General features: G+C 36.4%; 1 protein-coding gene across 4 annotated transcripts in view; it reads left to right on the top strand.

The window, feature by feature from the left end:
- SLC38A11 (solute carrier family 38 member 11) overlaps positions 1 to 17,193 on the top strand; it is a 147,889-nt gene extending 130,696 nt beyond the window's left edge. For all 4 annotated transcript variants that reach the window (XM_047772764.1, XM_047772763.1, XM_047772762.1 and 1 more), the window contains 3 exons: positions 1,936 to 2,048; positions 5,415 to 5,546; positions 15,354 to 17,193. In XM_047772764.1, the coding sequence (XP_047628720.1) occupies positions 1,936 to 2,048; positions 5,415 to 5,546; positions 15,354 to 15,647 (539 nt within the window). In that variant the 3' untranslated portion in view covers positions 15,648 to 17,193. The remainder of the gene's footprint in view (positions 1 to 1,935; positions 2,049 to 5,414; positions 5,547 to 15,353) is intronic.
- Positions 17,194 to 19,152: the final 1,959 nt, after the last annotated feature.

Below are 19,152 nucleotides of genomic sequence, written 5' to 3'. Positions count from 1 at the left end.
AAAAAAAAAAAGTCTTGATAAAAATTGTTTCCGGGAGTTCCCATTGTGGCACAGTGGAAATAAATCCAACAAGAAACCATGAGGTTGCATGTTTGACCCTTAGCCTCGCTCAGTGGGTTAAGGATCCAGTAGTGCTGTGAGCTGTGGTGTTGGTCGAAGACGTGGCTCAGATCTGGCATTGCTGTGGCTGTGGCTTAGGGCAGGGGCTACAATTCCGTTTGGACCCCTAGCCTGGGAACCTCCATATGCCACAGGTGTGGCCCTAAAAAGCCAAAAAAAAGGAAAAAATTTTCCAAACATTGCCATATCCATATTGTTACATAGATTGCAAAGATAGAATGGCCCATAGGCTCCAGTCTGTACAGAACCTTTTAAATACTTTTTCTGTAGGACATAAATCCTTTTACTTAGTCACACCTTCCTGGTGTTTTTATCAGTAGTAATTGTTCAAATATAATTAAGTCTTTATATAACAAAGCTGACAGGTTGGTTTTGGTTTTGGTTGTCTTATTTTTTCCTAGCTATAATTCCCTAAAATACATTTAGACTCAAGCTAGAATAAGCTGACTTTGTTTCTTCAGGCTATTTTCCCTTAGGCAAATCTAATTTTGTTTATGCAAACTGCATGCTTCTTTTCCCTTTCATTACATAAATTCTAGTTTATGAGTCAGTAAGAACTCTAGATTGTTCTCGAATTTCCTGGTGACTTTTGAAGATGTTCAAGACATTTTTAGTGGAGGTTAGTGAACAGGGAGCTTCAGTCCTTTTTTCTCAATGTTGGAACCCTTTTGATCAACCTTGAAGCAGGTCTCTACCACTACTGTTTTGTGGTTTAATCTCCTGCCCAGAAGAGACACTAGAAAATAATGAACATTTATTCCAATTAATAGGGGGAGGGGAAAAGAATCACTTAAAATAAGTCTTGGGAAGAGGCAGGTTGTTTAGTCTTTTAATGAAAAAAAGTACAGAAGTATTATTTTTTTTTTGCTTCCTTTCCAAACAGTGCAGTAGTGTGTAACTTTTATTTTATTTTCTATTCAGTCTAATTGAAAAATGTGACCACCATTTTTAAGATGTTAGCATGTTACATTTAGGAAATAAACAATCTCAAGTATTTTTTGTTTCTATACTGGGAAATTTTGGCTGAATGATGTCTGTATCCTCATTAGATCCCTGTATTTCCTCATAAGTGTCTAAGAAAATATTAGTCTCTAAATAAAAATTGGCTCAAGGTGTATATATATATATATATGTATATATATATATATAGTGTATGTATATATACATATATATATATAGTCTATGTATATATACATATATAGTCTATCATTTAGTTGGAATTAATTAATTATCATTTAGTTGGAATTAATTAAATACAATACTTTGCCTGTGAAATAACTGTATCTTCACTGTTCTGAATTAGTGCATTTACACTCGGGTTCATCAGATAGTACAGAAGATATGTTTGGGATTCCTTGCTGTGGTACTGAGTTTATGATTAAACTCTATAGCATGATATGCAGGAAATTCTACTCCCCACATGTACTGGTCTACTCTTCCTTTCAGGATTGTCCTTGATCTAAGAATAACATTTCAAAAGGAAATTTGTTTATTTTAACAGACTTTTTTTTTTTAATAATGAAATCACTTGCTTACCAGAAACAAAGACCAGAAGCAAGATTATAAAGCCAGTGCACAAGAATTTAAGGAGTTGATTCTGGTGTGAGTAAGAAGACAATGGATAAAGTATTTTTCAGAAGTCGATACAAATTTTAGGCTACTCAATTAAAAACAAACAATGAGAGTAAGAGAAAAACTTTTAGTGATGAATTCACTTTCAAGCGGAACGTGTGTTAATTTTAATATCCGTCAGTAATTATTTATCCCAAAGACCCAGTAGCTATTAAATAAATCTATTTTACATTATTTTCCTAGGAGACTTATTTGAAAATTATTGTAGAAATGATGACCTGGTGACATTTGGAAGGTTTTGTTATGGCATCACTGTCATTTTGACATACCCGATTGAATGCTTTGTGACTAGAGAGGTAAGCACAGTTTCTTTCCAACACTTTACATAGGTGATCGCTCTACTACATTAACTTAGGAATATTTATAAATAATTTGATTTTGCAAATTTCTAGGTGCACAAGTAATGTAATTTATAAAATTTTCTCTTAATGAGTTTAAAGATAAATTTATATTCAGATGTTTACAAGATATTTTTTCAAGAGTGGATTTGAGAATAGTGTTTGGTAGTTAAGTTTATATTTACATAAGTATAAATATTTATTCAACTGCATTCCAAACTGAATGCCAGCCTTTAATAAAGTCAAACCAAGATTTTTTAAAAAAGCATTCTTACAAAGAAATTAAGTACTAAGGTTTAAAACATGTTTTACAAAATTGTCTTTTTGCTAAGATGTTTTATAATTCAGCATGTATTCAAGACATCATAGGACAGATTCTGATCAGTTTTATTGTTTTTAAAAAACTAATATATCTGATTTTTCACAAGAAACCAAAACTCAATTTAAACCATAGTTTACAGATATATTTCATCTATATTTATTTATGTTTTATACATGTTTATGTTCATATAAATAAATTCCATATAAAAGGATAGAGAGTATATTACTTGTTTGTATCTGTGTCTATATGTAGATATATTTCACTTACAAAGTCCACCTGGATTTGTGGAGGAAGTCTGAAAAGAGAACTAATTCTTTTTGTGTAAAATTGGATAACATGGCTTGTCAGGAATATCTTATGCAATAAGCTAAAAATCCACTGTACCAGTCAGCAGAAAAATATGATCCTGTTTCATAGTGGTTCTTTCAGGAATCACACTGAAAAGGCTTAGTCTTAGGATCTATTCCTAGAGGCAGTTTACACAGTGCACCATATCAATGGGTCTAATGTGTGAGGCAAAATGCCTATAGCGCTTCAAATACACTAACTAATGGGCAAGCTTCTAGAGGCAGACTAGTGCTTACCTCATGCCAATTCTGGGCATAAGGATCTGCATAGGGAAAAGGAATAAGGACATGTTCTGCCCTATGCATATCCTTTACCATTAGGACTTGCCTTACAAATGTATAACTCACAGGCTAACTCTCCTCTTGAACACAGGGAGAAGTAGACTGAACTTCATCAACATTTTGAAAATCTAAGATCCCCTAAAAATTTTGCTGGCTGTGGGATGCAGGAAATGGTTTTATTTTAGCTTCTGCCCAGTACTTTAGGTTCAAATCTGATTTCTAGATCAGCAATAACAGATGGTACATTCTCCTGTGGTTTCTGGTGAACTGCTTATGGTCTGAGTCATTCCACCTGCACAGCTTATGCCTTCAGTACTTAGAACTTGTGTTTCCTTTCTAGCTATCGTGACAGGAAGATGAAGTAAATCAAGATTTCTGCTATGCTAGAACTAGATAGAGGAACTTTGTATATACCTCACCCATTCACTTCCTTTTCCTTTCTCTCTTTTCTGTGAGCCAGCGCGCGCACACACGCACACACACACAATAACACAATAAACACTTGGCATAAAGGTAATCAAAGTCATTTTTCTTTTTTTCTTTCTTTTTTTTATTTTTTATTTTTTTATTTTTTTGTCTTTTTAGGGCTGTGCCTTTGGCATATGGAAGTTCCTAGGCTAGGGGTTGAATCAGAGCTACACCTGTTGGCCTATGCCACAACAGCAATGCCAGATCTGAAGTGTGTCTGCAACCTACACCACAGCTCATGGCAATGCCAGATCCTTAACCCACTGAGCAAGGCCAGGGATTGACCTCATGTCTTCATGGATACTAGTAGGGTTCTTTAACTGCTGAGCCATGACAGGAACTCCCAGGATAATCAAAGTCATTTCTATTCAAAGGTAAAGTAGCCAGCCATGTACAAGGATGGCACAAATCCTGTTTACCCCTAGTAAATATCTTTCACTAGCTTGCCACACTGATTTTCCACTATTATAGTCCTATCTTAGAGGCATCTATAGGTATGAACTTTAAATGAGATAATACTGGGAAGGACATTACCAACTGTAAAACCATAAATGAGTAAAAGTGATTATTCACAGAGTTATGGTATATCCACTGGATGGGGGAATGTTACTCTATCACAGGAGTTGGCTACACTGAGATCCTCCAGCATCTGACCCTCTCCTACCATTTCCAGTTCTTGTCTCATGGTTCCGCCATATCAAGCTATCACCTCCTTGTCTCCCATAGTTACCTTTTCTGTTCTTATCTCTTTGCTCTTTTTCACAGTTTCCTCCGTCTATAGATCTCTAAATCACACCCATGTTTCAAGCTCTGCATCAAACCAAGGTAGGATGAGTACATTTCAGGAATGCTGCAAAGCTGATTACTCTCAGGGAGACAGATCTAGATACCTAAATCACCTTCTAATTCTAAATTTGCTCTTTTTTATTCTGTCAAAAATTGATCACTGTCTCATTAGATTGGTTGGATCTCTTCAATTAGGATGTTAATTCTTGAGAATAGGAATCATCTCCCAGACCTTTTCTCCTAGCAAACCATAACACTGTGTGGAACACATTAAATAGGTAACTGCTGATCATTTCCCTAGTCTGACTTTCAATGGAAAATGATAATCAATTCTTCTCCATTTTTATTGAGGAATGGCAAGATAAAATACTTAGCTTATATGAAATAGGATTTAGATATATGAAATTAATTTCCTATTAATAAAGAATATTACATATCCATTATTATTAAAATATATTATGGTAACTCCTTTCTTAGAAGTTATTCAAGGAGTTCCCGTCATGGCTCAGTGGTTAACGAATCCAACTAGGAACCATGAAGCTGGAGGTTTGATCCCTGGCCTTGCTCAGTGGGTTAAGGATCTGGCGTTGCCATGAGCTGTGGTGCGGGTGGCAGACGTGGCTCGGATCCCAAGTTATGGTGGCTCTGGCGTAGGCTGGCGGCTACAGCTCCGATTAGACCCCTAGCCTGGGAACCTCCATATGCTGCAGGAACAGCCCTGGAAAAGGCAAAAAGACAAAAAAAAAGTTATTGAAATAATCTAAACAGCATCTGTAGTTTGTGTTAGTGGTAACCTTATAAGATAAGGTAACTTCCCAAGGTCTTTCTTACACTTGAGAAATATATTTATTCACACATTAGTATGCCATGTTCTGAGTCTATAAAGTAATCTACTGCCTAATAGTTGAACAGAAATACTTATTATTGATATGTGTGTGTGTGTCTATGTGTAAATACTTTGGAAAAGTTAGAACATTCATTCATATGGCTTAAGATTTGATTGATTGCCTTGTTGGTAGTATTTTATACAGTCCTAATTACTAAAATATAAAATACTCTTTTAATAAGTTCTGCAAACTCTGAGAATCACTTTCTAAATAATCTGTTTATATTTGGCAGGTAATTGCCAATGTGTTTTTCAGTGGGAATCTTTCATCAGTTCTCCACATTATCATAACAGTGGCTATCATTACTGTAGCCACACTTGTGTCATTGCTGGTTGATTGCCTTGGAATAGTTTTAGAGCTCAATGTAAGTACATTTAAAGATTTACTCCTTTCATTTTAAAAATGTCTTAAAATGTTTACAGGGATTCTCTCATAGCACAGTTGTTTAAAGATCCGATGTTGTCACTGCAGCAGCTTGGTTGCTGCTGTGGCGCAGGTTCAATCTCTAGCCTGGGAACTTCCATGTGCTGCTGGTGTGGCCAAAACAAAATAATAATAATAATGAAATAATTACATTTAAAATTAGATGTGTTTTTTTCCTTAATAAAGATGGCACTTTCTAAAGTGGAATGAAAATATGCAATATTTATAATGATAACATTATGTACTTTATAAGACTATATTTTTTAGAGCAGTGGTTCTCCAGTGAAGGAAATATTTCCCTTCCCTCTCCACCCCCATGGGACATTTAGCAATGTCTAAAGACATTTGGGGTTGTCACAACTGGGTAAGCTGGTGCTAGGGAATGGGTAGAGGAGAAGGAACATCTAAACATCCCACAATGGACAGGGTAACTCCTACCACAAAAAATTATCCAAAGCAAAATGTCAGTAGTGCTGAGTTTGAGATACTGGTTTAAAGCACTTTTTTCATGTTTTATTTTCTATAGTACATAGGTGTTACTGAAAATAACTATAAATTAAATGGATCTGGAAATTCTTTTACAGAGTGAATATGGGTATAGAACTAGTCATTAAAATATGTGAAGAAGAGAGTTATATCCATACCACACATTCACTTATCCTGGTGCATGTTCTTTTTCTTTAAAATATTTTTTTTCTCTCCCTAGACCTTTCCCTTATATTCTCTATTGTTACCTCCCAGATCTGGGTCCTTACCATATCACATCTGAATTAATACTGGCATTTTGCTTCAACTTGCACATATTTAAGTTCTGCTTCCAGTTTATTGCTATCCTGCTTTAAAAATCTCCACTTTCCTACCAACAAGCACAAACTCTATTGCCTCTGTAATCTGACTCCATGCCTACTATGGAAAGTTATTTACCATTTACTTTCCAAAATCTACCTTCAGCTCTAGTTAATCTTATTTTTGACCTATAAGTAAGACATATTAATTCTTTCTTTTATCCTTTTTCTGTATTTTATTATTTTCCTTTAATTTCTGTCCAAATCTTATAAAGATTTAAAATCGAGTGCAACTTATAACTTTATTTGTTGATCAGATATATTGAATAATTACAATTGACCCTTGAACAACACAGATTTGAACTTCACAGGTCCACTTATACACAGATTTTTTTCAATAAATATGTACTATTTGATCTTCAATTGGTTGAATTTGCAGATGTGGATGAACTGAGTATGTAGGGGGCCAACTATAAGTTATACATGGATTTTCAATGGCTCAGAAGCCCCCTAACACCCATTTTATTCAAGGGTCAATTGTACTATATGTCACACAATAGAGATACAAGGATGGGAGTAAATTAGAAAGGATCCATGCTTTCATGGAGCTTAATATCTCACAAATAAACTTAAATTTTCAGCTGCTGTATAGGCAGTGATAAACAGAAAATGATGTGTGTGGACTTCTAAAAGACACTTTTGAGAAAAGATTGACAGAATTTGGTAACTGATTCAATTGGGAGGACAGGGGGATAGAGGGATAAATCAGGAATGACTTCCTGGGATTTAGCAATTCCTCTTCTAGGTATTTATCTGAAGAAAATTAAAACACTAATTCGGGAGTTCCCGTCGTGGCGCAGTGGTTAACGAATCCGACTAGGAACCATGAGGTTGCTGGTTCGGTCCCTGCCCTTGCTCAGTGGGTTAACGATCCGGCGTTGCCATGAGCTGTGGTGTAGGTTGCAGACGCGGCTCGGATCCTGCGTTGCTGTGGCTCTGGCGTAGGCCAGCGGCTACAGCTCCGATCAGACCCCTAGCCTGGGAACCTCCACATGCCACGGAAGCGGCCCAAGAAATAGCAAAAAAAAAAAAAACAAACAAAACACTAATTTGAAAATATACATGTACCCTGAAGTTCATTGCAAAATTATTTACAGTACCCAAGATAAGGAAATAATTTAAGTGTCCATTGAGGATAATGGATAAAGAAGATGTGGTGTGTATACACAATGGAATACCACTCAAGCATGAAAAAAAATGAAATCCTTCCATTTGCAGCAACATGGTTGGACCCCGAGGGTATTATGCTAAGAGAAATAAGTCAGACAAAGACAAATAGTGTGTTATCTTACTTATATGTAGAATCTAAAAAAGTTTAAAAAATTAAAATGAAAACAGATTCATAGAGAGAACAAATGAGTGTTTGCTGGAGGGGTGGGGGGGAGATGAAGTAGGTCAAGGAGACTAAGAGGTACAAACCCCCAATTATAAAATAAATAAGCCATGTGTATGTAATGTACAGCATAAGGAATATGATCAATAATATTGTAATAACTTTGCTCTGGGACAGATGGTCCCTAGACTTATCATGGTGATCATTTTGTAACACATATAAATGTCAAATTACTATGTAGTATTCCTGAAGCTAATGTAATATTGTATGTTAACTATATTTATATTTTAAAATGTGACTCCCCCCAAAAAAAGAATGACTCCATTCTATTTCGTGGAAATAAGCTAATGGTATCATTTGGTGAAACATGAATAGAAGAGAATCTACGACTTTATAGAGTCTTTAATCTTCCCTTCTGCAATCCTTATGGAATTTCTACTCAGAAACGCACCACTTAGCATTTATTAATCATGCACCACAGGGAGGGTAGGCTTTTACAGATAGGATCCCAAGTCATCATTTACACTCCATTGAGAGTTAAGGGGAAGGTGAAGGTATTATTGTCAGTGCCCAAGGCACTGTTCCCTCCAGGTACCATTTGAATTTGAAGTTCCACACAAAGCCAATGGGAGATTCAGTGAGGTACACCCTATTGGGAAGTGTGTTCAGAGTATGTGGAAAGTAAGTAGTAGGCAGTTCCTTCAAACCACAAGCGACTCTGGAAATATCTATTCCACCAGCAATGGAAAGAAAGCTCACAGGAGAGATGGAAAATTATTAAAGGTAACTAGTTCCTAATTTTGCACAGGCCACGGGCTAGAAGTTTCACTCAAAATCATTTCATATTCCAACCTTAATCTACTTTGCAAATGGATCACTGCTATCTTAATGCACTAACTTGATTTATGCATTACCTTGTATCATGTATTGTTTGGACTATCCATAAGCTTGCCTTCCTTACCAAAGTATGAATTCTTTGAAGATAAGAATGATACTCAGCTGCCATCTCCATCCTCCACAGTATATAGCACAGTGCTAAGCTTATAGTGCTCAAATTACTGTGTGGGTGATGCCCCTTGGGAACACGGTTGAGGACTGATTTCTTCAAATGCTCTTGGACATAAGAGACATTCTTTAGTGTAACACTGGGAAATTAAGTGTTACCAAAAAATTGTTGGTGTTGACAGTAATGGTAATCCTTTAATTACACTGAAGAGATGATAAGCATGATTCCCATCTTTGTTAATTCTTGTTTTGTCTCATTTGAGTTTGAATGTTTGTTTGAAAACTGTAGGATTGTGATGTGACAGAACATGTTTATCAACTGCCTTACCATTCACTATTTTGATAGCCTGACAATTTTTTGCTCCCTTTAAGTTAACCAAGCATACACATATTGCTTATCTTTTTCAGGAATGATATATTTTTTGAAGTTTTTGGCTGCACTCATGCATATGGAAGTTCCTGGGCCAGGGATCAAACTGCACTGCATTTGTGACCTGCACCACAGCTACAGCAACGCAAGATCCTTAACCCACTGTACCACAAAGGAACATCCAAGAATATGTTTTTGTGAATTTGACCATTAGTTTCTGTTAATTTTGAATTTCCCCAACACTTCCATAACAAAATTGTAAGCACATAATCATATTAAATATTCCCCGTTGTACCTACATTGGAATTCTTTTGTGGTTAATGGATTCTGGGATTGTCAAGTCATCAAATAATACTATTTGGTGAATATTTGTTATAAAGTCAAAATCTGAGCTGGCTGGCTTGGAGGACTATTTTTAAAATTTTTAAAATATTCTAGATCCTTAGATTTTTAAAAAACCTGGTTATATAAACATTCATGAAAAAAAAAATTTAGAGGGGTTTCCCATTTGTGGATCAGCAGGTTAAGACCCCAGCTAATATCAATGAGGAATGTGGGTTTGATCCCTAGCCTCAGTCAGTAGGTTAAGGATCTGGCATTGCTGCAAGCCAGGACACAGTTTACAGATAAGGCTCGGATCTGGCATTGCTGTGGCTGTGGTGTAGGCCAGCAGCTGCAGCTCCTATTCGACCCCTAGCCTAGGAACTTCCATGTGCTGTAACTGCGGTCCTAAAGAGAAAAAAAAAATTATAGTGCTCAACTGCCGTGATCTAATAACTCAATCATACTAGTCTTAAAGCACTTTGTAGGAATAAAATCTAAAGCTCTCCATTCTCTTCCAGACCACGTGAGTGTATATTTTTCCAATTAACAAAATCTTTTAGTATGCACAATATCATATTCAGGTCTTTATTCAACTCTGTTGTGTGGGCATTTGTCATATTTAATGAAGCCAGTTTAAGCATCATTTCTGTCAGTAACACAACTAGATCCTGAAACACTTTAGAAGTAACTAAAGCACGTGCTGTTCCACCTCCAAGCAACAATGTGAGCTAACATGTATTTACTCTGTGCCAAGTGTTTTGCAGGCATTATCTTCCTTAATCTGTATTAATTTTAAAGATGAAGAAACTGAGGCACAGAGTGATTAGAGCAGCTAAATAGGTCACACTAGTTTTTTTTAATTGAATTATAGTTGATTTACAATATTATATTTCTTCCAGGTATACAACTTTGTGATTCAATATTTTTATAGATTATATTCCATTTTAAAGTTATTATAACAGAAAGGCTATATTTCTCTATGCTGTAAAATACATCCTTGTAACTTATTCATTTTATACATGGTAATTTCTACCTCTCCATCCCCTTCTCCCTCCTGCCCCTTCATTCCCCCTAACTCCCTACTGGTAACCACTAGTTTGTTCTCTTATATCTGTGTCTGTTTCTTTTTTGCTATATTCGCTATTTTATTTTGTTTTATTTTTTAGATTCCACATGTAAGTGATAACATACAGTATTTGTCGTTCTCTGACTTATTTCACTAATCATAATGTTCTCTTGGTCCATCTACATTGTTGCAAATGGCAGAATTTTATTCTTTTTTTTGGCTGAGTAATATTCTGGGAGATCTTCTGAGGCACAGTGCATTAAGGATCGAGTGATGTCACTGCAGCAGCTTGGTTCCCTACTGTAGTGCATGTTCATTCTCTGGCCTAGGAACATCCACATGCCACAAGCATGGCCAAAAAAAAAGAGAAATATTCCAGGGTGTGTGTGTCTGTGTGTGTATGTGCGCACATATGCATGCACTCACACAAGCACATACCAGCATACCACACCTTCTTTATCCATTCATCTGTTAATGGACACTTAAATAGGTCACACTAGTTTTAAGCAGTAGAATCAAAAGATGAACACAGGTTTCCAAAACCTATAGCCCATATTTTTAATCATTATACTAGTATAAGGTTTCCTAAGTGTAAGACTTTAAATTATGTCATTTCTCTATCCATTTTTTCTCCCCATTTTTTAAGTTAAATATCTATGCATTGAGTTTACCTGTAAGTGAGATTAAGCATAACCCATAATATGTATGGATTGTATGTATCTAATAATGGGTTAAAATAAATACCAAGAGATGAAATTAAAAGTTTTTCATCTAAGTTCATAATTTTTAGCCAATAACTTTTAACTTAGTTCATAATTGTAGTACTTAAGCAATTTTTTTCTATCGTGGCTTCTGAGTCATCACTGAGTAAGGATCTTTACAGATGAGCTGTGTAATAGAATCAGGCCTTCAATTTCCAAAGTTAAGGAAATGCTGTTACTTAGTATAACTGAAATAATGTAGAATAAATTATTCAGGGTTATATTAGTTATTTAATAAAAAGCAAAACCCCATTTAAAACTTAAGCTTCCCTTTTACTTCATTATTTTCATGGCAGTAGACAACAATGACATATTTTCCAAGGCAAATTCACCCTTGATTTTAAAGGATTTATTTTAGAAACAAATAAAATAAAATTCCATTCTTGGTAATAAGAATTTAGCATCTCAGTAGTGATGTTGCTATTAGAGAAGAGAGGCATCTACAGTAATTGAGCCCTCCAGGTTTTTACTTGCAGTAGTATAAAGAAAAAAGATGAAGCTTCATGTGTCTGTGGCAGAGTAACCAGCCCAACAATCACTGTGTGCAATTTAACAGCAGAAGGAAGAAAGCAAACCAGTTACCCAGAGAGGGTACACACATAGAGTGAGCAAGCCATAGTCCAAGCTGTCAAAGACCTCTGAGCTAGATTTCTTTTTAAGTTACAGGAACACATTACTGAGTCCAAACTGATTACAAAGTAGAAATTTTAAAGACGTGTATTCTTTTATTTAGTTTTCAGCTTCCTCGCATCAAATGAGTGTTTTCTGTTCAGGTAGGAGAATTCGGATACTTTTCCAAACTGCACTACCACTAAAAATCTTCTTCAACACCTTCTATTATTTCTTCCTGCAAAACCATAAAATGCCTTGGCTTCAAAAGTGTTATTATCAAAGATTAGTGCTGCCCCGCCATTATAAAGAAGGCTATATTTCATTGTCCCTTTTATAAACAGTTATGGTATTTATGTCCTATCAAGAAATTTCAAAAATGATCCCAAAGCCAGTGGTGTATCCTCAGGTAAGGCTATAATAGATAAATCAAATCAGCTGGACTAATTTATAGGGAATAGAACAGATGGAACTGTTCTGTCATTTTACTGATGATCTTGGGTCCTAACAACAATCTGTAGCAAGACAGAGCTTTCAAATATTAAGAAAGTAACCACTATCTAGACAAGATACTCAGCTGGACATCGTCCAGTACAAACAGCAGCTATACAGTTTTCCCACTAATTGCTACTTTCTCAACTCTTAAGAATTGTGGCATAAACAGAACACCCATTGCTTTGCACTGCCCAGCAAGTTAGGTTTGGAAGAGTCCCAAAATGCTGACTGATGACAGCTTCTTAGCAGCAGCTGGTGGCAGTTTTCATCCTGATAGCACTTTCACACTCGACAGTTCCAGATAAGTAGCTTCACATGTTTGTTCCTTTGAAGAGACACCCCCACACACACACGCATGCGCTTGTGCGCACACATGTATGTGTGTATTTCAAAAATTAGTTCCTAGAAATCAAAGGATAATAATTATAAGCACAGCTTGAGTTCTAAAGTTTTTTTATAACTTAAAAAACATTTCAGGGAGTTCCCTTCATGGCTCAGCAGTTAACAAACCCAACTAGGATCCTTGAGGATGAGGGTTTGATCTCTCGCTCAGTGGGTTGCTGTGAGCTGTGGTGTAGGTTGCAGACATGGCTTGGATCCCGTATTGCTGTGGCTGTGGTGTAGGCTGGCAGATGGAGCTCCAATTTGACCCCTAGCCCCGGAACTTCCATATGCTGCAGGTGTGGCCCTAAAAAGCAAAAAACAAAACAAAACAAAAAACATTGTCAGTTTCAAGTGTCATGATGGAGCCTAAGGAATCCATGATTTATTTGATTCTGGCCATATGAATACTAATCCTTTATATCCTATGAACTTCTATAGGTGTTCAGGTGCTATTAATAGCAAAATTATATTGTCTATATATTTTAAATTAGAATATGGCACATCTTGGTATTTTCTCATTCCTATGACTCTTGACTACAGAAATAGTTTCCATGAAGTGCGGGCCCTCCTATTCTTCCCCAGATTTTTAGATACCACCTGTCTATTTGACTTCATAATGCCACCCCTTAACTGACACTTCTCCAGACTTTTGGGGCTTTGCAAAAAAATTTTAAAAATTATATTTTTAAAATCATGGTTATATATTTCTGGTTTGAGAATAGTACTTAGTATAAAACACAGTAAATTTAATAAATGGGGATACTGAGAAAACTTTTAAGACTATTTTATTTTATTTTAATATTTTATTTTATTTTATTTTATTTTATTTTTTGTCTTTTTGCTGTTTCTTGGGCCGCTCCCGCGGCATATGGAGGTTCCCAGGCTAGGGGTCCAATCGGAGCCGTAGCCACTGGCCTACACCAGAGCCACAGCAACGCAGGATCCGAGCCGCGTCTGCAACCTACACCACAGCTCACGGCAACGCCGGATCATTAACCCACTGAACAAGGGCAGGGACTGAACCCGCAACCTCATGGTTCCTAGTTGGATAGTCGTATTCGTTAACCACTGTGCCACGACTGGAACTCCGTTTGTTTATTTGCTTTTTGTTTGTTTGTTTTTCGCATCTTAGTGCTGTACCCACAGCAAATGGAAGTTCCCAGGCTAGGGGTCGAATCGGAGCTGTAGCCGCTGGCCTATGCCAGAGCCACCACAAGGAGGGATCTAAGCCGTGTCTGCGACCTACACCACAGCTCACGGCAACACAGGATCCTTAACCCACTGAGCAAGCCCGGGGGGTGGAACCTGCATCCTCATGGATCCTAGTCGGATGCGTTTCTGCTGAGCCACACGGCAACTCTAAGACTATTTTAAAGGCATAATTGTTTTTTTTACATCATCCACTTTCAAAATAAGCTTTCTATGATTTTTCTCTGGGCACAGTTACCAAAATAAAGTGTCAAATGCTTTCAAACCATAGGCGATAGTGTATAGGATTTCATTATACTATTCTTTCTATATATTTACCAATTTCCAGAATAACTTTTTCAAATTTGGAAAACATGTGTTTCATATAAAGCTTCCTTTTAATTCTAAACCATGTCATATTTGTTATTATCTGTTTTAAAAAAATTTTGTTAGAATTTTTTATAGAATTGTATTTAATATATTTTGTTAATAATATGGGTTATGTTTTGTTTAATACATAATTAATATCTAACATGATTAAAAAATATATCACCTAAAATACATTAAATTTTAACCTTACTGTATTTGCAAAGTTACTAGTGCAGATATGGCTTCCTCAAGGGGAATGTCTATTTCCTTTGAAGTCAATAACTCTTGGTCTTTTTATAATAGACAACACTACTCCCCATGATTTTTAATCTGACATTCCCCCTCAGGTTGGATTTATCCATAAGCTGGTGTGGGGGAAGTTGAATGAGTCATAGTTATTTAGTTCTGCTGTCAATTTTCTAGGGTAATTAATGTGCTTAGTTTTATTTGAAAGAGGTTTTAGAAATGCTATTTCATGCTAAGTACCCTTAGGGTTAAAGTTTTCCTTTCTCATACAAACAGGCACTGATTTACACATAAACTTAAAGAAGAACAATACGATGCATACCCTATATTCACCTCCTAACCGTCCCCTTTGTACACAGCTGACAAATAGACATCTCAGATTTGAATGACATAGTAGACACAGGAGTTTGAAACAAAGAGTAAATAAATACGATGCAACTGAAAATATGGGCAATGTTAAGAGTTCGCCAAGTCAATCTTACCATCCACTCTATTTTCTATATTGTTTTCTGATTAATATTTCTTAAGTCTGATATACTATTATTTTATTTTCTCATGTGTAAATATACCATCAGTAAGGTAAAAACTTATTCATAAGTCTTTCTTGGAATTATTTTTCTTCATTTGATTTAATGCAGCTATGAAACTTTTAGCATGTGTGACGACAAATGCATTTTGTAAATGCTTTTTAAAAACTGTCCAAGGAATGCTCCATTTGATAACATTATCTTGTTTCTTGTTTTCATTACGCAGGGTGTGCTTTGCGCAGCTCCCCTAATTTTTATCATCCCATCAGCCTGTTATCTGAAACTGTCTGAAGAACCAAGGATGCACTCAGATAAGATTATGTCCTGTGTCATGCTTCCCATTGGTGCTGTGGTGATGGTTGTGGGATTCGTCATGGCCATTACAAATCCTCAAGACTGCACCCATGGGCAGGAAATGTTCTACTGCTTTTCTGACAATTTCTCCCTCACAAACATCTCAATTTCTCATTTTCAACTGACAACACAACTTTCAATTTTAAACATCAGTATCTTTCAATGAGTTGAACTGTTTTAAGAAATATGTATTTTTCATAGACTTCTAAAACACATAACAACATTCATATGTTTTAATCTCTATATTATAAAAATTATCCCTTTGACATTTATCAAGACTTGGTTTTCTTTACTCTTTAGTACAGTATGAAAGATAAAAAGGAAAAGGAAATTGAATATATTATATCTTAAACTGGGACAAAATAAATGTTTTGTTTTGATGACTGTCTGCACTAATCTTAAATGCAGATGGAAAAGTGCTTCCATCCTCTCAAAGCATTATTCTCTTACTTAATATGTAAGCTATAGGTTATATCTTGTGCTCTAAAATAAGTAGATGATCGTGGGTTGGAATTTTGTGTATGTGTCCTTTATGGGAAAAATACATTTCTTTTGTCTTTTAAAGTCTACGGAATCAAAGGGAAGGAAAACTCAAAACTATTACAGAAACTACATATCCCAAGAGCAAAGTGAGGCTCTCCATTATAATTTTATCAGCATCCCTTATTTAGAAGGAAGTGAATCCCTGGAGAAATGAGTAAAGTCCTTCCCATGTTATGAAGCATGAATAATAGACTGAGTGTACAGAGCAAGGAGTGTGAAGAATCAAAATTACCTCTTAAGTTTTTATCCTGTGGGAATATGATGGTAGTGCTATTAAATAAATTATAAAACAGGGAAAAACCACAAGTTGTTCTGAGGCTCAAGCTCAAGAGATCAGTTAGGCATCAGCTTTGGACCTGATGAATGTGAAGTGCTGGCAGGAATAAAGGACTTGAAGCTGAACTTTCAGACTGGAATCTTGAGAATCAGGGCTACAAAAGAAGCAGTCTCACTACTCCAGAGGGTCCTCAGAGAGATTCTTGGGAGTTTATGTTGACTAGATTCTTCAGAAGCAGACTTTAAGATGGAGTTTGGCCTGTGGAGTATTTATTAGGGATTATAACTAACAGGAGAGAGAGGCTAAGCAGGATGAGATGGGTGAAATGGAACTGAAATGCAGGCTGATAAAGCCTCAGCCAAGTCCACAAGGAGTGTGGAGTTTACATGGCCCATCAGAGTTGTCGTGGTTCAAGTGAAATAGCCAAGTTTTAAATCCACTGCCTCCATCAGCCCTTAAATGTGGGCAGCTCTTTGCAGCTGAGCAAACCATAGGGGAACTGAGAGTTGGAGGTGGTCTGCAGGTGGCCGGGACACTATTGCTTCCTCATAGGGGATCTGGGAGGCGCAGCTGTGTCTTCCACAGCAGGCCTCAGTTTTGAATGAGGATTTTTTAATGTCTTGTAATAAGAATTTCATGTTTTCATAGCTATGACAGTCTTTTAAAAGTAACAAGAAAAGATGGGACCATCTGGATGGCTCCTTTAAATCAAGTATCACCCAAGATTTCATTTCTCACCTTTTCATTTGTATTTCAGTCGAGTTGACAATCCATAGTGCTGTATTAATTATTGTCAAATAGAGAGAAAATATCACATGCAGAACTGATGTAAACAAATCACAGGCAAAAAAAAAAAAAATCCCACAGGAAGTGTATAAGGCATAGTTTCATAGCAGTTTGAATAAAGAGCTGAGTCGTTATGTGACTCATAATAAGAAAGGCCTATTGAAAACAAAGGAGGCTGCACCTTCACTGGCAAGACTATGCTCAGACTTTGGTAGTATTTGCTTCAGCAAAATATCATCCATGCTACTGAATTAATTTAAATTCTATTGGCTATATAGCTTTTCTGTATTTGATTTGTAGAGTTGTTTTTTATAGTTAGTTAAGGATCATAAGGTTAAGTGATTTGTGTCCATTTTTAGATCAATACATGTTTTGGTAAAGTAATAATAAAAATACTTTCATTCCCTACTGAGGGTGGGTAAGAAACTTTTGCAGCAGTTCATCCCTGCATTACTCAGGATGGAGAAACACTGACCTACATATTTGTTAGATAAAGTCATGAGAAATGAGATTTCCAAGGGTTTATAAAGAGAAGTACGTCAAGGATAACGTAATTTAATACTTAACCTTCTATTATCTTGCACTTCTGGTATTGCTTCAGATACGCTAACCTTGAATCAAATAGGTGAAAAGCTCCGGGTAGGAACCAAGTGCTGCATTAATGCTGAATAAATATTTGCTCTGGTTTTGCTTGTGTGTGTGTGTGTGTGTGTGTGTGTTTGTGTGTGTGTGTATTTTCCAGATCAACTGTAGAACAACACTGCCTTGGACCCAGTTGTTACCAACATCTTTCAAAAGGATTATCCACATCTTTTAACTTATGATAGAATAAAATGTTAGAAACTCATATCTATTTCACAAGAATACTTATCTGTTTATTTTGCCAACATGAAGAACTTCAAGGACAACCTCCATCTATTTCCTGCCTCATTTTAATGAGATTACCACTGAAACTCATTCCTCCCCTGCTACTTCTTGCCCCTAACAAAGCAACTTGAATATTTAATCCAGTTTTTGAAGTTGTCTCTACATTTTACCCTATAAAGTTCTTAATTTAAAAAAGAGGGGAGGGAATAGTATCTTTACACACTACTACAGACATCTAGCAATACATTTCCTTTAAGGAAGTAGATTGGATGGCATCTGCATAACTCACAAATTGTGTCCTTGTGCATGTCACTTATAATAGGATCTTTTATCTCAACCCTGACTTGGACCATCTTCAAATACCAGAACAGGTAGACTGCCTTGCCTCTGACTGGCTTCAGTGGTGCCAAGCAATAATTGTTGCCTCTTGTCTTTCCTAAAAGGATCTGAAATCCAGGTTTCCAACTAGGAAAATCCCAATTTGTTCTCCACTGGAATCATGCTGCACATGTCTACTTAATTAAAAGTTAGTTCAGGCCTTCTGGTTTATCTGTTCCAATCTTCTCAGGGAAGCGGTGCTAGTCTGTTTTTTAGTAGAGCTGGCCACAGAACCAGGTAGCTACCAGGCATTCTAAAGCATGGATCAGCCAGGAACCATCAGGTAAGGTAGCCATAAATGCTTAACTGACTTTAGTAGAGGTAATAATTAGCTATACCAATCAGATAAGCTTCTTTAAGAATTTGTAATTATTCTCAAAAGTTTATAAAGAATTTGCCAGGATAACAGAGTAGATACCAACTTGGGTCGGAATCATTGGAGGCCTTGTAAAACACAGATCACTGGGCCCCATCTGCAGAGTTTCTGGTTCAGTACTCTGGGGTAAGGCCTGAGAATTTGCATTTTTTGAAAAGTGATGCAGCTGCTGTTGATTCGAAGATCACATTTGACTAAGGATGGAAGTTGGACATAAGAGAGATGCTGGATGGGGCTGTCTGTTTAGAGCCTGAGCAAAATTAAAGCAAGGTGCAGAAATACCACATTGGAGTCAGGGTAGAAACAGAGTGGAGCCAGGAGGAGAGCTATTGGCACGTTAAATGTACTTATCCTTTGTCTCTTTGAAAAGTCACTTGGAGAAGCTTACCGAGGGGTGAAGAGAAACCAAGACAGTAAGATTAGTGAAGAGTAATGACACCGAGC

This window comes from Phacochoerus africanus, chromosome 3 (assembly GCF_016906955.1).
Source record: "Phacochoerus africanus isolate WHEZ1 chromosome 3, ROS_Pafr_v1, whole genome shotgun sequence".
Taxonomy (NCBI): Eukaryota; Metazoa; Chordata; class Mammalia; order Artiodactyla; family Suidae; genus Phacochoerus; species Phacochoerus africanus.
This window is presented reverse-complemented; position numbering and strand designations above follow the sequence as displayed.